A 21,653-nucleotide genomic window follows, 5' to 3' on the forward strand; every position below is an offset into this window, starting at 1 on the left:
GGGACCCTGCACCTGTGTGGGAGACCCAGAAGAAGCTCCTGACATCAGGCTTCAGATCAGATCAGCTCTGGCTATTGTGGCCATTTGGAGAGCAAATCAGTAGATGGGAGATCTTTGTCTCTGTAAATCTGCCGTTCCAATAAAAATAGATAAATCTGTAAATACATGTATATATATTTTAAGTACATCTCACCTGTGCTTCTGAGCTTGGCACAGCAAGCCCTCACACCCCCACACAGACCAGTGTCACAGCAGGCAACTTCAGCACTGCACCCATGGCCCTTAGACGGAGGACCCCACCCTGCTGCTTGGTCAGGAGTTGGCTGATGTTCATATGTAATACTTACATTTATGTCTGATCTATTCAGCATGGCACTCCTCCTTGACAGTCCATGGCCCTATCCTCATTAGATTAAAACATGGAGCTTGTACCAGGGATCTCATGTAGGCACGGGTTCAAGTCCCAGCTACCCCAGTTCCCATCCAGCTCCCTGCTTATGCAGTTGAGGACAGCCCAAAGCATTGGGAACCTGCACCCACGTGGGAGACCTGAAGAAGCTCCTGGCATCAGATTGGCACAGCTTTGGCCACTGCAGCCACTTGGGGAGTGACCAATAGATGGAAGATCTTAGTCTTTCCTCCTCCTCTGTAAATCTGCCTGTTCAATAAAAATAAATCTTTTCATAAAACTTTAGAATCCTGATAATTTTGCTTTCTCCCCAGCTGGATAGCCTTTGAAAGTATAACCTCATTCTCTTTATAGTTGCACTAAGGAACTCTGCATGTCTGGCCTTCAGCCTTGAACACTTTTTTGGAGATACCACCTGTTTTTGATGGATAGAGTTACTCTAGGGCAGTGGTTTGTTTTGAATCCATTAAGTATTTTCCTTTTTATGACAAACAGCCCCAGAGTTGAAGCTTTCTTCCCCACACTGGAGAAGTAACCCAGGGACTGAGGGCCCAACCCATTGTGAAGGGCATAGTTTCCACTAAAGCCAATTTAATTTTCTCAAATTTTGGGTCTCAGGCTAACATCACGTTTCTCAGCCTTCAAAACACACACAAAGGAAAAAAGAATACTGACAAGCAGTTTCCAAACATGAGTGCAACACTTGAAAGAACCCCACAGCACGTTGGAGGACCTTAGCACTGAGATGAACAAAGTCCTGGAGATGACAGTGGCAATACATCCAATAGACATATCCCCCCGCCAAGGATATACACAAGTATGTTTCAAACTCAGTGAAAACAGGACTAAAAAATTGGACACATTCGGTGAATATGGTCACACACTTGTATGAAGAGGTATTTTCATCTCACTTTAAATCAAGGAGATAGAAATCAGGTCACAATGAGATGTCATTTTTTAACTGCTCATCAAAACTAACAGTGCAAAGCCCCAAAGAGCTTGTTGGTCAATTGATTCCGTCACACTGCTGTAGAAGTGTGTATAAACACTCATGGCAAGGAAGGGACACGGTCTTGTGAAGTTCCTGACCTACAAGTGGCACAGTTAAAAGCTACTGCAGTGGTTCTTACATAGGCTGATTCTGGTCTAGGGGAACATCTGTCAATCAAGGGACCTAGTCGTAACAATTCCAGGAAGGGACAGTGAGCAGTATCGCCATCTAGTGGGATGAGGCCGCAGGAGCAGCCAGATTTTATAGTGCAAAGAATTCCCAAAGAATTCTTCAGAGCCTTCCCTATGATCATGTCTTACAGGTGCACCAGGACCTGAGTCCAGGATTGCCTTCAGCAGTATTGTATGTAATTGCTCAGTGATTATGGCTACTGGCTTTAGGATTAGGTCTAGTTTGCAGCTCACTTCTCATATTCTTTCATCCCTCCACCCTCATCTTCCCCTCCCGCTCCACAGATTCCGCTGCCCCAGTTTGAATGAATGGCTCTCCTATCACTTTCCACCTAGCACCAAGGGCATTTCAACCTGTAATTAGTTTTCTTGGTGGATTTCTCCAGAAGACACAGTCCCAGCCCCAGCCAGGAGGTGCTCACTTGCTGCCTGTTGCAGTTATTTAGCACTGTGGATATCAAAGAACACTTGGTTCCTATCTGTGGCCAAAGAACACAACTGACAATGGTTGGGAGATAACCTTAGAGATGCCCCCACATTGCAGATTAAAACAAAGAGAGAGATGAGGTTAGGGTTAGGTGAAATAAGTCAAGACACTGCTAATGATGTTAAAATCCCATATAGGAATGCTGCTTTGGGTCTTAGCTACTCCACTTCTAACACAGCTTCTTGCTGATGCACCTGGGAAAACAGCAGAAGATGGCCCAAATGCTTGGGTGCCTATATCCAGTTGGCAAACATGGGTGGGTTTCTGAGCTCCTGGCTTCAGGTTGGCCCACCCATGGCTGTTGTGGCCATTGGTGGAGTCAATCAACAATGGAATCTCTCTCTTCCTCTACCTGCCATTCAAAGAAATAACTTTTCAATAAATAAGAGAATAAGGTTCAGATAAGACAAGGTCAAATAAGTTGCAAAACAGTTCTGGTCAGAGTCCCTTTCCCCAAGCTCAGCTGCCTGTCTGTGCAAGGGGAGCACCACATCTAACCTGAATTTATACCTCCAACATCATTACATTCTTTCTCCTAAGCCAGTCTCTCAAGTGTGCTTGCCAGTGTCCCTCCCACACACACAGACAAAATAATTCCATTTACACAATCCACTAGAGTAACGGACAAGGCTGTGGCTCCCAGACCTGCCTCCAGGACCTGAGGGTCTGACGTAGAGGTCTAACCCATATGAGGCAAGTGGCTGGAAGGCTCAAGGTTTAGATAAAATGCAGATATTTTAATTGCCCATTTAGTTCTGCAAAATGTGTATGAATTGCATAACTGAATATAAAATACCTCATAGAAATATTTTTGTTAAACTTATGACATAAAAGTCCTTGCTGATACATGGCTCAGTCTGCATCATTCTGCAACACCAAATACACTGTATCCTGACCTTTACCTCACAAGGACTCATTTGTTAATTCTAGGGCTGCGTCCAGGTAACCAAGGGCCCAAGATGCTGAGAGTGAGCACCTCCAGTTGGTAACCTTCATCAGTTAAGACAAAGCTCTCACCCCCTGAAGCAGTGATTTCACGAAGAAAGGGTTTTGTTTCCCATCACAACTAAAAAGTGTCCTCATAGGATTTTTAGCAGCCAAGCACACAAGAAGGCACCTCTTAGAATCCAACTGCTGCTTTGGGGTTTCCATGGTGAGAAACCAAAGTTAGACAGGAAAGCATTTATTGTCTCTGTAGCATGCAAAAACTTCAAGGGAATATGAAGCATAGCTCATGGATCCCAACATATACCCAGAATGCTGACCTACCAGCCAGAATATTTATTCAGAAGCAATTCTGTTTTGTTTTATAATCAAATATTAATGGAAACAGAACATTATTACAGTGAAACACAGAACAGTTTAACATAATGAAATGCAAATCGACAGCACATCAACATCAACAGGAAAAGAAAACACTATTAGTAGCTTAGGTTACAGATTTATTCAAACACTAACCAAACGAATCCAATAGTAGCTACAGACTGTGGGGTGTCATTACTTCACTTGGTAAATATTTTAGACACCTTTACTCTGTGTCACAGGTATTAGTTAATTGCTTCCAATGTTCTTTTGGAGTCAAAGAGCAGACAATGATCCAGGGCAAAGATGGAGGACAGCAATTCTCCAAGAACTGCAAACACCAGGGATGCCGAGTGCTGTCCCAGGCTGAGATCTACAGAAACAGAAATAGGCCTTTCCTGGGTCTGCCTTGAATCTATCCTGAGACCTTGGTCTTTTCATGGTTTTCTTACACCATCCATAAAGCAAACAGTAATAGCAGAACAGGAGCCTCAACTCCAATGGTGTATTACAGCTGAAGAAATCAAACTATGTGGATATATTGTTACACCTCTGCAAACTGTAAAATTATTAATCCAGTGTGTGTTTTGTGGGTCAGTTTTGTTTTTTATTTTGGGGTTGGGAGGGATGGAAGGAGGGAGAGAGAATGCTTGATTGGTTGATTGCAAGTGACAGAAAACATGTACCTATCTCAGCTGGGTCACTCCCCAAATGGCTTCAACAGGCTATGGACAAGTTGGAAGCCTGAGGACAGGTGAAGTCAAAAATGCAAAATAGGTGTCCCTCACAGGTAGCAGAAATCCAATTACATGAGGCATCCATCACTACTGCCTCTAAAAGTGATGGACCTCAAGCTGCAGTCAAGAACTGAAGCTGGGAATCAAGTCTGGGTATTCTGGCGTGTGGGCTGCAGGCATCATAAGTAATGTCTGAGCAACCAGGCTAGCAGTCCACCTCCACATCTTGCATATATATGCAAACAATGACACTTCTGCTCCTTCTCCTGCTTTTCACCCATAACAAGGACAAGAAAATAGGAGAGCAAGACTTGGTCAGAACTGAACAGGCTGCAATATGAGTCTAAGCAACAGCCATCCTCTGTAGCCAGCAAACAGGGTTGAGTCCCAGAGTATGGTAGTAGCTTTTAAACTCATGACTCGGTTTGATTCTAGAAGTTCTAATTGCCTTTTTGTATGCTTTGGACTTGAACATACCACAATCAACTCTTAATACAGTAATCAAGTACAGGTAATTGGCATCTAAGGATAAACCCCAGATCTTACATTTCAGCCAGAGTTCCTCCTAACCACCTCATTTTTTGTTTTCTACCCCCTCAAACTGCCATCAGTAACCACATGGATTTGTTTGGGTTGCTTGTGCCCTCTACTTATTTGACTGGCCACTTGTAGAGACGCTGCAGAGAAATGAATTGTATACAACAAAGGTCACAGGAAAAGGAAAAAAGAGTGAACCAGTAAGGGCCAGAATTCTTTACAGAGACCATTAGTCAATGAACTGGAGGCACATCAAAGGTTTTAACTCCTCTGCATACTAACCTAATTTCCATGGTGTCCCAAACTCCAATAGTTTAGACTCATTCTAGTGCAGAAGGGATAATTCTAGAATTTCCAGCAACAGGAGCTAAAGTCTTTCTCTAAAGTTTGCCTCCAACCTACTAGGTCTCTCCAAGGTCACAGGCAGCCTCCAGCTTGGCATTTGCCATTTTTGAGATGTATTATTTGCAACTCTAAATGCCCAGGCCCTACTTTTGGAAACCGTACTAAACCACTCTGAAGTAGGGGTTGAGCATGGCTCATTTTGTAGGCTCTGTCCTGATCTAGTACAAGACACCCATGGCTTTCAGCAGTTCTACATTAGCAGCTACCACCAACACCCGATTCCTCTTACCTGGGCCTCTGATCCAATTCATACCACCTCTGTGCCCGTCTGACTGGGCCAGTTCCCTGTGAGATCACATCTCACCTCCATGCCCCCCCGTCTCACTCCACTCTCTGCAGTCTGCCTTCCGAAATACCCCAGCTCCACCAAGCCCTTTTCCCACTGGTCTCAGAGCATACCATTCCCTTCTCGGGGGCCAGTTGCATCTACCCTAGGGCTATTTCATGTTTGACTTCTATAGCTATTTCCCAAGTCTTTGATACTATGAGTGACCATGTGGTGACCATCTTTTCCCATCTGACACTCCTGGACATGGTCTTCAACGGTGCAGCCTTACATTGCTGTCCTTGTCAAGCACATAAGCCTCACTTGCAGCCTTCTGAAGGCCTCTCCTAAAGCTACCGTATTTACTTGCTACACTGGCTTAGTAAAGTATAAGCTTCACCAGGGCCATGTTCACAGCTGTAGTATCAGCTCCAAGGACACAAGAAAACAAGAGCAGAACAAATGAATGAAAATGATTTGGACTCTAATCACCAGGAGTTGGTTTTCTTGTCTCAACAAACAGTAACCCTAAGACACAAGTTCAGAAAATGTCAATGTTAGAAGTCTGTTAACAGAAAGCTATTGTGAAATAACACATCCAATATTGACGGTTTTCTTGTAGTGAGTTGGTGGCTCACTCACATCCTAACAGATGTGGACTCAAGTTTGAGCACACAAACAGGTACACAAAAGGGTCTTTGGTTCGCCATGATTTCTCGCCTAATTTCATGACTTAAATTACTGACTCTGCTATTAGGAAGGCACATGGAAAGGCATATTAGATGGGGGGGGGGGCGGGGAAGCATAAGATGACAAAGAGCTACTCCAGGCCTGCGAGGCCGTATCTGTTCCCTGGTGCACAGCTGACACCCCACCCACCCTGTGCCTGCCGGGCAACAAGTGGCTGCATACAGTGGCGCAGCAGGCCACTTCCTCAGGAGGCAGCCTGTTCGGAACCTGGGCATGGAGGTTTTTTTTTTTTTTTAAAGATTTTATTATTATTGGAAAGCCGGATATACAGAGAGGAGGAGAGACAGAGAGGAAGATCTTCCATCCGATGATTCACTCCCCAAGTGAGCCACAACAGCCGGTGCATGCCGATCCGAAGCCAGGAACCTGGAACCTCTTCCGGGTCTCCCGTGCGGGTACAGGGTCCCAAAGCATTGGGCCGTCCTCAACTGCTTTCCCAGGCCACAGGCAGGGAGCTAGATGGGAAGTGGAGCTGCCGGGATTAGAACCGGCGCCCATATGGGATCCCGGGGCATTCAAGGCGAGGACTTTAGCCGCTAGGCCACGCCGCCGGGCCCTCCAATCCAGTTTTAATCTCCTGTTTATGAAACCAGAGTCACGTGGCTGGAAAATGAAGCCTCAGGAATGAAACGATTTCTCTGGGGCAATGTGGAGACTGTAATTGAGTGTTCCTAATGTGTGAGCTCACTGTCTCTGGACTCCACACAGTTACCATGTCCCGGGAAGTGTGCTCTAGGATGGCCAAAGGCACTGAAGCTGAGGGGTCCCAGGCCCCACGGTGCCCAGGCTTCTTGGAGGTCTTCAGGACACTTTCTGAGGGCAAGGGGCTGTCTTTCCTGTTTGTGACTCGGCTCCAGCTGTCCAGCTTGCTGGAGGAGGCATTTTTCACAGAAGCCAGCTACTCATTTTTTCTACTTACGTAACAGACACTGCAGGGTGTTCTTCCACAAGGCTGTTTACAGGGTTCACTTCTCTAACCCCTGCAGGCACCTGAGAGGCAGGGATCTCCATTCTCAGCTGAAGAGCTGGGGCACTGAAAGGTTTAAGGTGCCCAGGTCACACAGCCAATAAGTTAGGGTTGTACTTGGGCAATGCCAACTCTGGCATCCCTACTCCTAACCACTCTCCCATGCTACCTGTGCTTGCAATAAATTCTTTGCACCACAGTGGAAAACTGTTCCTGCTCATTAAGGACTGGAAGAAGCCATTGTTTCCTCCCTCATTTGGATGCTTTGCTCAACTCCAGCTCCTCTTCTGGAGGGTCTGCACAGGCAAGGACCTAGCAGCTCTTATCCTCTGTTTCTCATGCTCTCCCCCTGCCCATCCTACAAGATCCCAAACCCACGGGAGGAGAATGCACACAACAGATGACAGAAGACACCCCAAAATGTATTGGATCATGACTAGAGCCAATGTTGATTTTGATCAATTTCTGAAACGAAACTTAGCTACTTAGAAACCAGGTATTTCTCCAGCACAAATGCAATGCTTCCTTCATCACAACCATCAGCAAGCATAAAAAGTGAGTCAAGCATGACCTCAAACCAGACTGCATTTGGGAATATCTTCTTTCATTTCCAAAACCTAGTCCCAAAGGGTACCTGTGCAGAATGCATCAACTGTGGGTCCTCTCTGCCCAGTAAGACTCCCCTTTTGCTATCTGCTTTGGCCTCTTCAACAGCGTCACTGTTGGCCTGGTAATCCTCAGGCTCCTGTGTCTTTCTTACTGGTCATGAGGTCACTCTCCCCCAACCCATGTCCTCCTGCACGTCGCCTCATCACTGTTACCTGTTTTCACCAGCTCTCCTCCAATGCCCTCTCCAGCAGCTCCCAGACTCCACCAAGTCACAACCCTGACCTCACTTCATTTGAAATTCACCAGTCACTTCACTCAATTCTAAGGCTCAAAATTTGACTATTCAAAACCTAGAAAGATCCCCAACTTAAAACCCCTCATGAAATCTGTAATCTGGGTGTAATGAACCTTCAGGAAATAAAAATCCTGCTCCCCCAACCAGAGGATTTACAAAGTGACCTTGATTCTCACATCTTGATTTCTCTGCTTTTCCTTGATATGGGCTCTCCCTTTCCAAGTTCAGCCCCCTCCCCTTCAGGTCACACCTAGCTACCCAACACTGACGGGGTCTCTTGTAATCTCTGGCTATAGTCCCACCACCATATCTGCACAGGGAGGTCACAGTCCTTGTCAGAGAACCATTTACAATGTATCATTTCCCATCAGATAAATCTGCCCAAGTAACTACTTGCTGCTCATGGTACCAGTGGTTAATACAGTCATTGTGAAATCTCCCAGCCTGTTTATGCCAGAATACAAAACATTCTCCCCAGTTCATGTCTATATTTATTTGACAATTACCTTCTTTCACAGAATAACATCCAGGAAGGCTTCAGGGCATGGAGGGACTGTAACAACAATAACACTCAGCCAAGCTCGCATTCTGTGGTATCTCAGCTCCCCCACCAACCCGTGCAATAGTTGTCAACATCCTCAGCTCACACACAGGAGATGGGGGCGGGTGGGTGTGAGGGCCACTGTGCATCAGCAGTCCACAATCTCAGTGGCTGTTCCCTTACTACACATGCCACATCTTCCTCTAGGGCACCTGCCCATCATTCAAGACCTACTTGTCTTATAATACTGTGTTTCTCTCAGAAGTCAACTACCTGTTGTTAATAACTTCTGAGAGACCAAGCTATTCTACCCTTCTGCCACTGCTGACCCTGCAGCTGACCCAGTGGACACAACTTTGGCATTGAAGTCCTGTGAACAAGGCTCCAGAGACCAGAGGAAAGTAGGCTGTCCTGGAACCTCAGCATTCAGACACACCTCCTTCCTGTCAAAACACTGGAAGATGAGCTCACCCTTCCAGCATGGCATGGTCCCATAATTAGACTCCCCGTTCTACCCACTGCTTCCTGTGGCCAGGGGAGAGATGCCAGTACCTGCCCACATGCCTGCAGAGAAACAGAAAACTCCTTTCCAACTGCCTCCCGGCAACTCCCACCACAAGGTTCAGCCCCAGAGCTTGCCTGTTCTCACTCCATCATCAGCTGGGTCATTACCTGGTGCCCATGAGCTACAAATCTCTCACAGGGACGATAGTTTTGGGCCCCTATTCCTCCTCAACCTCCAAAAATGGACAGTTACCTCCACTTACTTCCAAACACAAGGTTCTGTTCTCTATGTTTTCCTTTTCTTTCACCTAAGAGAGGATGAATTAGGTATTATTCACAAGGTAGGCTTGTTCGAGGACCATAGTTCCTGCTCTCCACATTATTAGAACAATGTTTTCGGTGCCCATTTTTTAGAAAAACAGAAACATCATTGTGATCATTTCAAAACCAAAACTGAGAATCTTCACCATCTCTTGCCGTGGGACCTGACTTGCAGCAATCTATATTTAGATCAGAACTAAATATAAAGAAGTACAATAATTTTAACAGTAACATCAACCATCTTTCCAATGATTCCCATCTCTAACACTGCATATGCACTGAACTATCTAGGGCTTCAGCCAGCAATGCAGCTTGCCACCTCTATTACCTGGGACAAGTTCTTGAATCTGTTTTTGCCTCCATTCCTTTGTCCATGAAATGGTGAGGGTACCGATTCTTCATGAATTCACAACTCACGTGAAACTACTTAGCACAATGGCCAGCACAAAGCTGTCCATCAACACTGGCTCCAGGACAGGGAACAGCAGCAGATTTTCTCAGGACAATACATGCAGGCTGAAGTTGGAGCAAGGACGCATGCTCCTGGGCAAGCATGACACCCTCAAGTCACACAGGAACCACTCACAAAGCGCACACCAGGACAACATACTTGGGAGTGGGTGTTTGGCAGAATGGCTGAAATGTCACTTGGGACATCCAACATCCCATAACAGAGTGACTGGTTTAAGTTCCTGATTTACTTCCGATTCTAGCTTGCTGCTAATGTGTAACCTGGGAAGGAGCAGACAATCTAATCTGAGACACCCGGATTGAATTCCAGGCTTCTGACACCAGCCTGGCCAGTGTCTGTGTGTGTCCTCCCTTTGATTTCTCTGCCTTTCAAGTGAAAATAACAAGAAACAAGGAGAAATTTTAAAATTTGCAAGCAAAATCCATATGAAGACAAAAATGTAAACACATTTGAGAGACAGCAACAACACATTCAAAAATTATTTTCTAAAAGGTCTAAATAATATATTTTCTCTGCTTTTAGAACTAAAATGTCACATTAAAAAAAAATAAAGAGTAACTGTACATCATTCAAATGGACAATCCATTCAGGAGACAAATACCAAGGAATATAAAAGGCAATACTAAAAAAAATGTCAATAGGATTTCCTTCAAGCAAACAATTAATAACACAGTAACCATTTAAAAATGCAAATGAAAGTCCAAGGTATCACACTTTACTTCTCAGAATTACAAATATCCTGGAGAGCTCACGACCTCTACTGTTATTGATGATACCAGGGAAAATAGCCAGTCATACGCTAAAGAAGGGAAAGTGAGAAAACTGGTGAAGCTTGTTCAGAGGGTGATGTGATGGAATGAGTATCTGATACACAAATGTCCTTTCATTTAGAATTCTTTTTGTAAAAGCGCAGCTTCAAAAGAAAACATATGCGAACCTGTACACAGGTCTGTGCACATTACATTTATGTTCATTCCACCAAAAGTGATACTAGGGAAAAAGTAAAATCAAGCCATGACAAAAATGAATGTATTATGGCATGGTATATAAGGGAACACTGAAGAATGATTTTGAACATACTGATATGAAAAAAATCTACTAAAGATGACCACATGTGCAGTTATGAATTGCTTTTTAATCGCTAAGTAGCCAATCTGTTTTAGTTCCACAAAGTGGCAGAAATAGGGCAGTTTAATAGAATGATGTGTGCATGGATTTACAAACCATGTGAACTCCAAAACCGCCCAAACATACCCATATGTTAGCTGTGGAAGCCTGGCTAAGGTACTTCACTGACTCAGGACTGTTTCTCCTTTGGTCACATGGCAATAATAGAACTTGCCTCACAGTATTCTGTCCTTAGCACATTATCCGGGAAATAATTAAGTGTCCAGTTAAGGTTAGCTACCATCACAACTCCTATTATTTTTGCGTTTGAACTACAATTGTTCCCTCTTCCCCAGTCTGAGTTCCCCATCTCCAAGTTCAACTAATGGTGGAGTACAAATATTTGGTGAAAAAATGAATTTGTTCTGAGCATGTAAAGACTTTTCTTGTTACTCTCTTAAAAAGGCTGCATAGCTACTTACACAGTATTTGCATTACATTAAGCCAATCTAAACTCAACGAAGCTTAAGCCCACAGCAGGGGTGGGTGGGTGGGAGATAGGTGTTATACACAAGCTATTCCAGTTGACTAACAGGAGTGTGGCTCCGAAATTCTGGTATCCTGCATGGGGCGAGGGGCGTCTTAGAATCAATCCCCCTCCCCAGATACTGAAGAATAATACATATAACTCAACTGTCATCATTTATGTCACACACCAGATTTCAATAAGTCCATGGAAAATGGAATTAAAAAATAAGGCTGTTTTGGTGCAAAGCAGTTTTTTTTTTTTTTAAATCTGGATAAATGAGTCTTCAAAATGTCAAAATGTGTATGGGAAAAAAGCATGTGTTTGAGGAGGGGGGAACTAATTTTTTCTCTACCAAAATCGATGAATCTTTGAATTCCATTGTCCATGAATTTTGTGAGGGACTCTCATGTTTAAGTCCCATCATTTTTATTTGCCAACAGAATTGCTGCTTGGGCAGGGCTTCTATGAACCCATGGCTCTAGGCTGACACATGGTCACTGTGCTGGTACAGGGCTGTGATCTTGGCCATTCACTCCAACATCTCCATTCTATGTCCAGTGCTATGGTGATTCCAAATGCCACTCTATAGAACCCTGGGTGTTCCTCTGCTCCTTAGCAGCCATGACCTATTTTTCACCACTAGGCACATAATGATCTCCTGATGCTCTTCTCCACACTCTCCCATCCATGGAACATGCCCTGCAGGCCTTCCTGCAGAATGGATGCATTTGGTCTCCTGCAGTCGGTACTGTTAGCCTGCAATCCATCAAAGCACACTCTTTCCTGTATACCCTTCTCGGGATTAGTGAAGGCCAGGCTCGACTCTCTGCTACTGAAGGATCAAGTCAGTCTGGAGATTATTGACTACAAGTTAAGGCTGGGCTACAATCCTTAGCTCTCTCAGCAGTCTGTTTATATTTTCAACATTTTCCAATTTTCTACTGTGAGTGCAACATATTACTGGGCACTTTTTCTTTCTTTACCCTTGTCTCATTTCAGGAAAAAAATAGCAGTCCTTGTAATTAACATGTTTAAGCTTTGATTATCAGTTGATAGTGTCAGGTGCCAAGAGGGTGGCCCACAGCTGCCTCTCAAAGCACGTTCCTCATATCCAGAACACCTTTGGAGAGAATGGTCCATGCTCTGACTCCCTTCCAGAGCGAATGAAGCCTTGCTGGGGAGCATCACACCTTTGTTACATACTCATTGTCCTGAATGATCAATTTCTCCCAGGCTAGTGTTAAATTCCATGAAGTCAGTTATTGGGAATGCAATGCATATGCAGTCAGTCAGAAACACTGGGCACTTTCGTGATTGAAGCATAAAACTCAGACAAATGGAGTTAAAACAAAAAGGACCAGAACTTCAACCACCTATGTTAGCCCAGAGTTCCAGTAATCATCTTGTTGAAGATATCCTTTATCTTGTTTCTAATTCTGTTTTTAGGATATCTGTAAGATACCAAGAAATATTTTCAACAAGAAATATTCTCAACTAGAAATATCTTCCACTGCCTTGTGTTTTAGTCACTATTTTTTTTCTGAAAGGCAATGGTTCTGACCCATGCACAAGAGTACCAAAGTGCCCAGTGTTTCTAATTCTGGGCACTTAAGTAGGGTTCACAGAGCACCAAGAACTTCCAAGAAAGCTGTCCTTTCCAACGGCCAAAACACTTCCTACCTGGGCAGCAACCCAAGGAGGTATAAATTATAACCAATTATCTGCCTCCCCCAAGGCAAGGCTTCTCAGACTCGGCACTGCTGGCACTCTGGAACAGATGCTTCTTTGTCTGCTAGTGCTGTTAGGGGGTGAACAGTGAAGAGTAGGGGTTACTCTGTGCATCACAGAACAGCTTTCACCCACTAAATGTTAGTCACACATCTCCCTTCCAGTTGTGAAATATTAAAAAATATGTGCAGATTTCCCATGGGGTTCACATTCATCCTCAGTTGGGAACCTCTGCCTTAACAGACCACAGAACCACTGGGGTTTACCCTAGCTGGCCTTACCGTCCTCTCACCCAAGCAATCGAAGCATCCTTACATTCATCACCACACCCCCTTTTCACATTTGTCCCTGTGTGCCCCAGGATCTGAATTATCCTCTGCCCTTCTCTAATCTCCTCACTCTTCCACTGTGCTCTAAGAACATATCACCAGCCATCTGTAAGACTCCTTTTACTCTAATCTCTTCACAGAAGATTTTGTTTGCCTCCCTGCTCTAAACCCAAAGAAAAGAATACTGCTCCCTACTGCCATGGCATGGTGGGTTTTTCTCTCCAATCCTATACAGTTCTCCCAGCTAATTTCAGACCATTCCCATCTGCAGCACAGCTCTTAGAACAAGGGTTGCAAACTATAGTCTGTTGGCCAAATCTGGCCACTACGTATTTATGGACAGCTGGTGAGCTGAGAATAGATTCTACATTTTTATTAGTTGAAAAGAAATAAAATATGTATTTCTTGACACATAAAATTCAAATCTCAGTATGCATAAAGCCAAACTGGAGTGCAACCAGGCTCATTCAGTTACCTGTTGCTGACAGCCACTTGTGGGCTAGGATGGCAGGATTCAACCCAAGCACCACAACAGAGAGTGACCTGCAAAGCTTAGCTTGTTTTTAGACTCCTCACACGGAAAGCTTCTGACTCTTACTTCTGAGACACATGGCATCAGACTGTACCTTACAATCCCCACCATTGTCATCACCCACTACCGGCCAGGTCACTGTTCCGTGTACATTAAAACAGACACACGCCTGAAAGCTGGATGGCACTACTGCTAACAGAAGTGACTGAATGAAGTTCCAAATGATCTCTCCGCATCGGTATGTTGTGTGAAAATCAACATGATGAAATTTCAAGGTGGTATATTACATCCCACTCAGCACTCAATGTCGGAAAGACTATCGACAGGAGAGCTCCCCTGTGTTGACAGGGAAGCAGCCAGATGAACAGGGAAGCATGGTGGTGGGGAGGGTGGGGAGAGGGCCAGAAACTTCCCTAACAAGCAGAGTATCTCAAGAATGGAATATTGTCCTCAGCCAAGACAGAGCCAAAGCCTAGAGGGGCAATGCAGCCATCAGAAACAAACAGCAAGAACACTTGCGTGAAGAACTCTGCAGTGCTGAAACTTCTCAGATACGTGGGGCCCCCAAACGGTCCACAAAAGCAGCCAGCATCGTGGTGCATAGGCTAGGCTGGAGCTTGTAATGCTGCCATTCCCATTTCAGAAGCCTGGATCACATGCCAGCTGCTCCACTTCTGATCCAGCTTTCTGCTCACACACCTGGGAAAAGCAGCAAATGATAGCACGTGCTTGGGCCTCCCATGTGGAGGTACCAGGCTAGCACTCCTGATTCTAGTCTAGTTCAGCCCAGCCGTTGCAGTTATCTAGAAGAGTGGACCAGTGGATCAAAGATTTCTTTCTCTTTTTCTTCTGTCTCTCCCTTCCCCTGTTGTTCTTTCAAATAAATTTTAAAGTTCAAGAAGAAACTGCACATCAGTTTGTGCCAAAATAAACTTCTCTTTTCATTTTCATTTGTCCATGGACAGTCTGAAGTATTTTGGCATGACCAGAGTTCAAATCAGATTCTTTCACAGTTATAAATGAAAATACCAAAATATTTCTTCTTTCCTATGAAATCTATACACAATAATTTTCACAATGAGATGCATTATGGCACACACAGTGTAGTACAGTTGCTTTTAGGTGATCAATGACTATGAAACCCAATCCTCATATGGCAAATGCTCCGTGTCAAGCTTTTCCATAACAGGCCAACGTCAGCCAACCTGTGAGCAGCTGAGTTAGTCCTTTTTAGCAGCAGAACACAAGGCCTAGCACGTACCGAGGTTTTCTTCTTTTTCAACTCCCTTTGAGTTTCCACATTCACCTCAACGGTTTCTACATCTAGTTCTCTCTTCAAAAGTCAGAAATGTGAGTCACTCAATGAATCTATTTAGAAACAACTGGTTACATGGTGGTTTTTTTCAGCGTAGACACAGAGTCAAAGGCAAAACCCTGGCACAGCCCCCTACTCCTCAGTTTCATACAAGACATCTGCCTGGTCTGTTTTGTCACTCACACCATGAGGATAACAACACACACAATGCCCAGACTCTACAGAGAATCACTGTGAGAATTCAGTTCAACAACGCAAAAAGGATCATCCAAGTGGAGAGAACCAGTACTATTTAGAGTCAGAGCAATGCTTTTCTGACCCTAACACATCCTGCCTTCTTTCAAAAGTGTTGGCACCACATGGGTCACAGAGGTTTAAAATCCAGCCTCAAATGACTTACATACATCATGACAGACTTGTTGCTGCAAGCCACGGCAATGATAGCCAGCACATTTGTCTAGGTGACATGTCCCTGCCCCAGGTCAGTCAGGCACATTTCTCTGTCCTTCCAGGTCTGCAAGGGACAGGACACAGTAAGCTTCTTGATTGCAAGGGACTCTACTGAGACACAGATGTTAAACATATAGTCAAGTTACACATGTATTTTGTTTTGCTTCTCACCACCCTTTTCCTCAATTTCACTTCCGCTTTGGCCAAAACCATACGGTACCTTTAGGGCTATAGGCAAATCCCTCCAACAGGTTTCATGGATGAAGTCACTTCATCATCATCAGTTTATAAAACATTATTATCTGTGCTTATAAAGTACAAAGTGCATTTTTCTCAAATGCTAGTAAAAGTATGTTCAAGTGGTAATTTTTGTAAATGGAGATCTTTGTTGCATTTGGAAAGGATGAAACAGCTTCCAGGGCAGTAACTCTTAATACCTGTTCCAGATTCCACTGAGCCATCAGAACTATTCCCAGAGGAGTCCCCTCCACTGTTGTCATCCTGGCCAACCTGTCACACAAGGCATCATCACTTAAACTCATGATGTAGGGACCTTTCTAACGCGTAAAAAACAAGAACAGACCAGGAACAAGCATGATACAAGGTAACTTATCCTCAGCTTCTCTTTTGCTTTACATATAAGACTTTTCAACCCACTGTGCGTATTTTCCTAAATGCTCTTCATGCTCAATTCTCAAGCTATTCATTCATTAGGATCAATAATAAGGAGGCAGTTTCAGGTGACAGTGGCTAACATTAAGATTCTAGGTCACAGAATGCATCATTCATGGTCAATGTTCTCATTCCCCAGCTTATTTAGAAGTCCACATCTTTCTTTTGTGACAATAGAGCCCATTGAGCACAGACCCTCAGAAACAGAAAAACCAGTGGATGGGGCTGAGAGAGAGAGAGAGAGAGAAGGATGACAACACATCCTGTGGCTGCACAGCACCTGCAGACAGTATCTTCCTGCTGTTTCCAGGAGAGCAGGCACCCAGCGGCATGGCCTGATGTACGCTCCAGGGATCACACTAGTCACTGGCAATCCTTGATAATAGTATTCCCCCAGAGAGGGAGAAGATGGACACCTCCTCATTGCTTTGTTTTACAAGGCCATTCACTTATCTTCACCATTAATGCTGACTGCCTCAACCTGGCCCTCAGAAACACTTCTATGACAGGAGAAAATGATGCAGCCCAGTTATGGGAGCCCTGCTTCTGTCTACCAGCGGCAGAAAATGAACCCATCAGTGAGGCCCTTTGGATAAGCCTGGCCTGGATTGGTCCACAAGCTGATCATCCTAATGTATTCACAGCAATAATCTAAGATACTACACCTGGCCCCAGGCCCAGGGCAGCCTCCACCCCTATGTGTAGCTCTGATTTATAGACTTACTGAGTTTTCACAAATTTTGTTGAACTCTATGTTTTGAATATATAAAACTTCTCATGGAATTCTCAACCTTTGTCTTTCCTGTCTACTTTTTTTTTTCATTCTTTCTCCCAGCCCAGATGTAATATACATTGTTATGGCTTTGAATAGTCCTAATTCATCATCAGACACTCAATAAAACTGTTGCCTTTAGTAGGAGACTACATATGGAGATTTGGGTTTTTATAGGAGGCATAGTCTTGACATTCATACAGGTTCACTCTAACTAAAATCTACCTTGATGCACTCCCCTACAACCACTGCTATTTCAAAATCCTTGAAATTTCCCATTTCTAGGATGTTTTATCATTCACTCATTTCAAGACTAAAGCCTTCTGTTCAAGATTCTTTTCCATGTGATAACATTCAGCTTTTGTGAACAGATATTAAGTAATACAGAAATGCAGGTGGTGGAAGAAGAGTTCTTGGGAGTTAGAAAGCGTTTGTTCAATGCCAGGGACAACCTTGCAGGGAAGACTCTTTGGGATTGGGGGGCCTTGGTATATGCAGAGTGGGGGAAGAGACCACAGAGGGGAGTAGGGTCAGGGTTGGTAATGGGCATCTGCAGACTTGGCTTCACTCCCCCGTTTTAAGCAGCATCTGTGTGTCACCCTCATAGCCAGGCCAATGCTTACTTTTCACGGAGCTCTCGCACTTGGCTGGGTTTGAAGCCAGGAGCTGACTGGGAGCAGGGGCTTGTGGGAGCTGAGAGTGGACTCTTGATGTTCTGAATCGAATGTCTGCGACTCCTTCTGCGGTCTAGACCTGGCTGCTCACCACTGCCTCCAGAACACACGCTGGCTCGTCTCTGGTCCCGGCACCCGCTAGGGGGTGGCTCAGCCACCTCGTCATCATCCTCGTGCCTGAGCGCCACCTGAAAAGCAGAGTGCAGCAGTGCAGGGTCAGCTTCAGCAGCAACTTTGCATTTCAAGCTCTCATTTCACCCTATGGAGCACTTTCCTTCCTATGCTATGGGCCCTGGATTTACTGTAGTGACCCCACAGCCCATGGCATGTGAAAGGTAAAGATACTATCACCTCATTGCCAACCAAAAGGATGTAAAAAGGACAGGTGCTATCTTGAGGAATGCCAAGAAATATCTGTAATTAGGCAGCATCTAACCTAACCTGGACACTGGCCTCTTCACTGCCCTAGGTTTAATCTCTCCCTGCCCACTCCTACTCTTTCCTGGGCCAGGAGATGAAGTCCTCCTGAACATGGTGGGCACTGCTGCCTGACCTTGCTTTCCCAAAAAAGGCCTTGCTTAGTGGAGCACATAATAGGAGACATCTATAAGATCCAGGTAAGCAGGAATGAGACCCAGTCAAGGTCCTCCTGGGAGGCTTCTGCCAGCAGTAGGTGCTGTTGGATTTCAGAGTCATGGTACCTGCTGTTGCTGGGAGCCACACTCAGTGTCTGGTCCTGGGATGGGCTGCAAGAGACTATTATACCAGAAAGCCTGCCTGTGTAAGTTACAAGGACAGAGAACAGAGCTCCCTCTAGAAAAAAATATACGTATTAAAACTAAATATTTTCCCCCCTTAAAATTGATGCAGAGAAACAAGCATCCAACAAGGAACAAATGAATGATAAAACTGTAGTACATAGAAGAATATACAAAAGAATATTACTCAGAATGATATCAGGCCTGGCTGGGCCTGGGTGACATTATGCTATGGGAAATAAGCCAGACAGAAAGAAAATCACAGTAAGACCTAACCTGCATGTGAAATTTTGAAAAACAATTCCACTGAGCAACATTTAAGAGCATGACAACTGTTGGGGGGGGGGCGACAAATTTATACAAATCTAGAGATTAAATGGACAACACAAGACTGACAGCCAATAAAATTTCCAGTGACCCTGGGTCTACCCAAAATCATTGCAAGCACCCTGAATGCACTCTATGGAAACAGAGAAGGAGATTTAGCTTGTCCTGAAGGAACTCTGCCTCTCCAAATAGTGATTGATTTATTTGCTGGCTCCCTCATCAAAGTCATTCCAACTCTGGTGATTAGATACAGGACATTGCAACTAAGGCCTCAGGGGAGAGCCATGGGCTCCAGAATTCACCAGCCACAGCCTGAACGTCCCTATTCAGCCAGGAGAACACTGAGGAGCAGTGCACAGGAACACCTTTGATAAGTGCCACCAGGATTTCTGAGGCCATTCAATGAACAGAAAACATTTGTTTTCTCTTACTTTGTGGTAAGAACACTTACTATGAAATCCATCCTCTTTAGTGAACTTTAAGTGATAATACATTACTATCCACTGAAGGGATAATGCTACATAGGATCTCAAGAAGTTACTTATATTTTTCAACTAGAACTTTCTGTTTATGGATGACCAGCCCTCTCATTCCCTTCCCCACCCTGCCCCCTGGCCATCACTCTACTCTCTGGGAGTGGCTATCTTAAGATGCTTCAACCAGAATCCTGCCCTATTTGCCCTACTTTGGCCTATTTGACTTGGCATAATTGTAGCACATCTTCCATCGTCAACGGTCACCTATGTTGTCACAGATGTCAACCTTTCCTGCTTTTTTTTGAAAGCCAAATATTCCATGACATACATTTGTCCATACATCCATCACTGAACATTTACATTTTTTCCACATCTTGGCCATTATGAAGAGTGCTGCACTGAATACAAGAAATTTCTTGTCCACCCACCATGTGTGTGCATATATACACATACATACACATGTATCCATACACCAAACTATGTACGTATATATGTATATACATACTTTGGCACTTCAGCTCAACTGGCTAATCCTCCACTTTCAAGCACCAGCATCACATATGGGTGCTGGTTCACATCCCAACTGCTCCACTTCCAATTCAGTTCCCTGCTTGTGATCTGAGAAAGCAGTAGAGGATGGCCCAACGCCTTAGGACCCTGCACCCATATGGGAGACTCGGAACAAGCTCTTGACTTCTGGCTCCCGCTTCAGATCAGCTCAGCTCTGGCTATTGCATCCACTTGGGCAATTAATCAGTAGATGGAAGATCTTTCTCCCTGTCTCTCCTTCTCTCTGTAAATCTGCCTTTTCAATCAAAATAAATAATTATTTTTAAAAAAGAATATAACACAACAGCTCTCTCCTTGTCCACTTAAAATAATTTATTAGTAGCAATGCCATATCTAGTCATCTGAACATTCTTGTTGGAGGTAAGAACTAGAAACATTGCTTTGAGTTTATCTGGCACACTATTCCTGACCCCACAGCCAATCCTTTCCAAATCCCACACATTTTGAGTTCATACCTACATAACCAGATTCAGCATGAGTGTCAGAGCCAACACCACTTCACTAAGGAACTGATGATGACAGGTTGTGGTGAACTGCAGTAGCATCAGCCTCTACAGAAGCACGCCTCTCTGTTTGCTCCTTTCACTATCCTTTCACACGTGGGGTGCTGGCTTGGTCATGGGACTTGCTCTGGCCAATGGCACATCAGTAAATACAATGGAACTTGATAAAAAGTGTTAGGACTCTCCTTTCTGTAAGCCTGCTATCAGTTGAAGCGTGGGCTACACTGCTGAAAACACAGGGCCTGCCAACACCCAATGCCAGACAAAGTGAATGAAGCCACAGACCATCCAGACCATTCAAGCTACCAGGTCACTGCAGCCTCTTGAAAATTCACCATCCCACTGAACCAGACCTCAGCGTTTGACCCATAGGATCCTGAGCAGTGACTGCTATTCTATGGGCATTTCTCAGGAAAAGATGACCAATACTTTCAATCCTCTATGACATGGCAGGTTCTTAACAGATTAGATCTATCAATTATTCCTAAAAATTACTGCAATACCTTTCCTCTGAAGCCTTCAGCCTTCAGATGTCTTTCCCCTTACAGGGACCACATTCTCAGAACTGAACGTCAGAACACATAATCTCACAGAAGGCTTTTTTTTTTTTTTTTATTTTGTCCAACTTAATGTATTTGAAAAATCATCTGAAAACATCAAAATTCAAATGAATTTAATTAAACATGGATCAGATCACCTTTCTGAAGTGGAATTAAATGACATGAAATTGATCCTTCTCCTGGAAGCCCATGACATATGGCCACCAGACATCCTCCACTACTGGGAAGAGGCTTGGGAGTCTACCCAAGCTGTCTGCACTCACTTCAGACGTGCAGTCTTTGGTGAGAAAGTATTGGCTCTGCTGGCAGGTTTTCTTACTGCTTCTACACAGTGAAGTTGGCTTGTCTAGGGACAGCAAATATATTTTTAAGATGCATTAATTTTAAAGAAATAAAAACCCTTACTGCCTGTGATCCAAGGTATTTAGCTGTCCCCTTGAGTTATTACTCCATACATTCACTCCTGAAGGTAGTTGCTTTGGAAGAAATCACACCCTTCCTTCAACTCAGCACCAGGCAAACACTTGCATATAGTGTGTGATTCATAAAGAGATTTATGCAAACATTG

At 44.3% G+C, this 21,653-nt stretch overlaps 1 protein-coding gene across 3 annotated transcripts in view; it reads right to left on the reverse strand.

Moving 5' to 3' along the window:
* Nucleotides 1-21,653, reverse strand: part of FHOD3 (formin homology 2 domain containing 3) — a 434,575-nt gene that overhangs the window by 128,592 nt on the left and 284,330 nt on the right. For all 3 annotated transcript variants that reach the window (XM_058676902.1, XM_058676901.1, XM_058676900.1), the window contains exon 10: nt 17,841-18,079. In XM_058676902.1, the coding sequence (XP_058532885.1) occupies nt 17,841-18,079 (239 nt within the window). The remainder of the gene's footprint in view (nt 1-17,840; nt 18,080-21,653) is intronic.

Source organism: Ochotona princeps, chromosome 18 (assembly GCF_030435755.1).
Source record: "Ochotona princeps isolate mOchPri1 chromosome 18, mOchPri1.hap1, whole genome shotgun sequence".
Lineage (NCBI taxonomy): Eukaryota > Metazoa > Chordata > Mammalia > Lagomorpha > Ochotonidae > Ochotona > Ochotona princeps.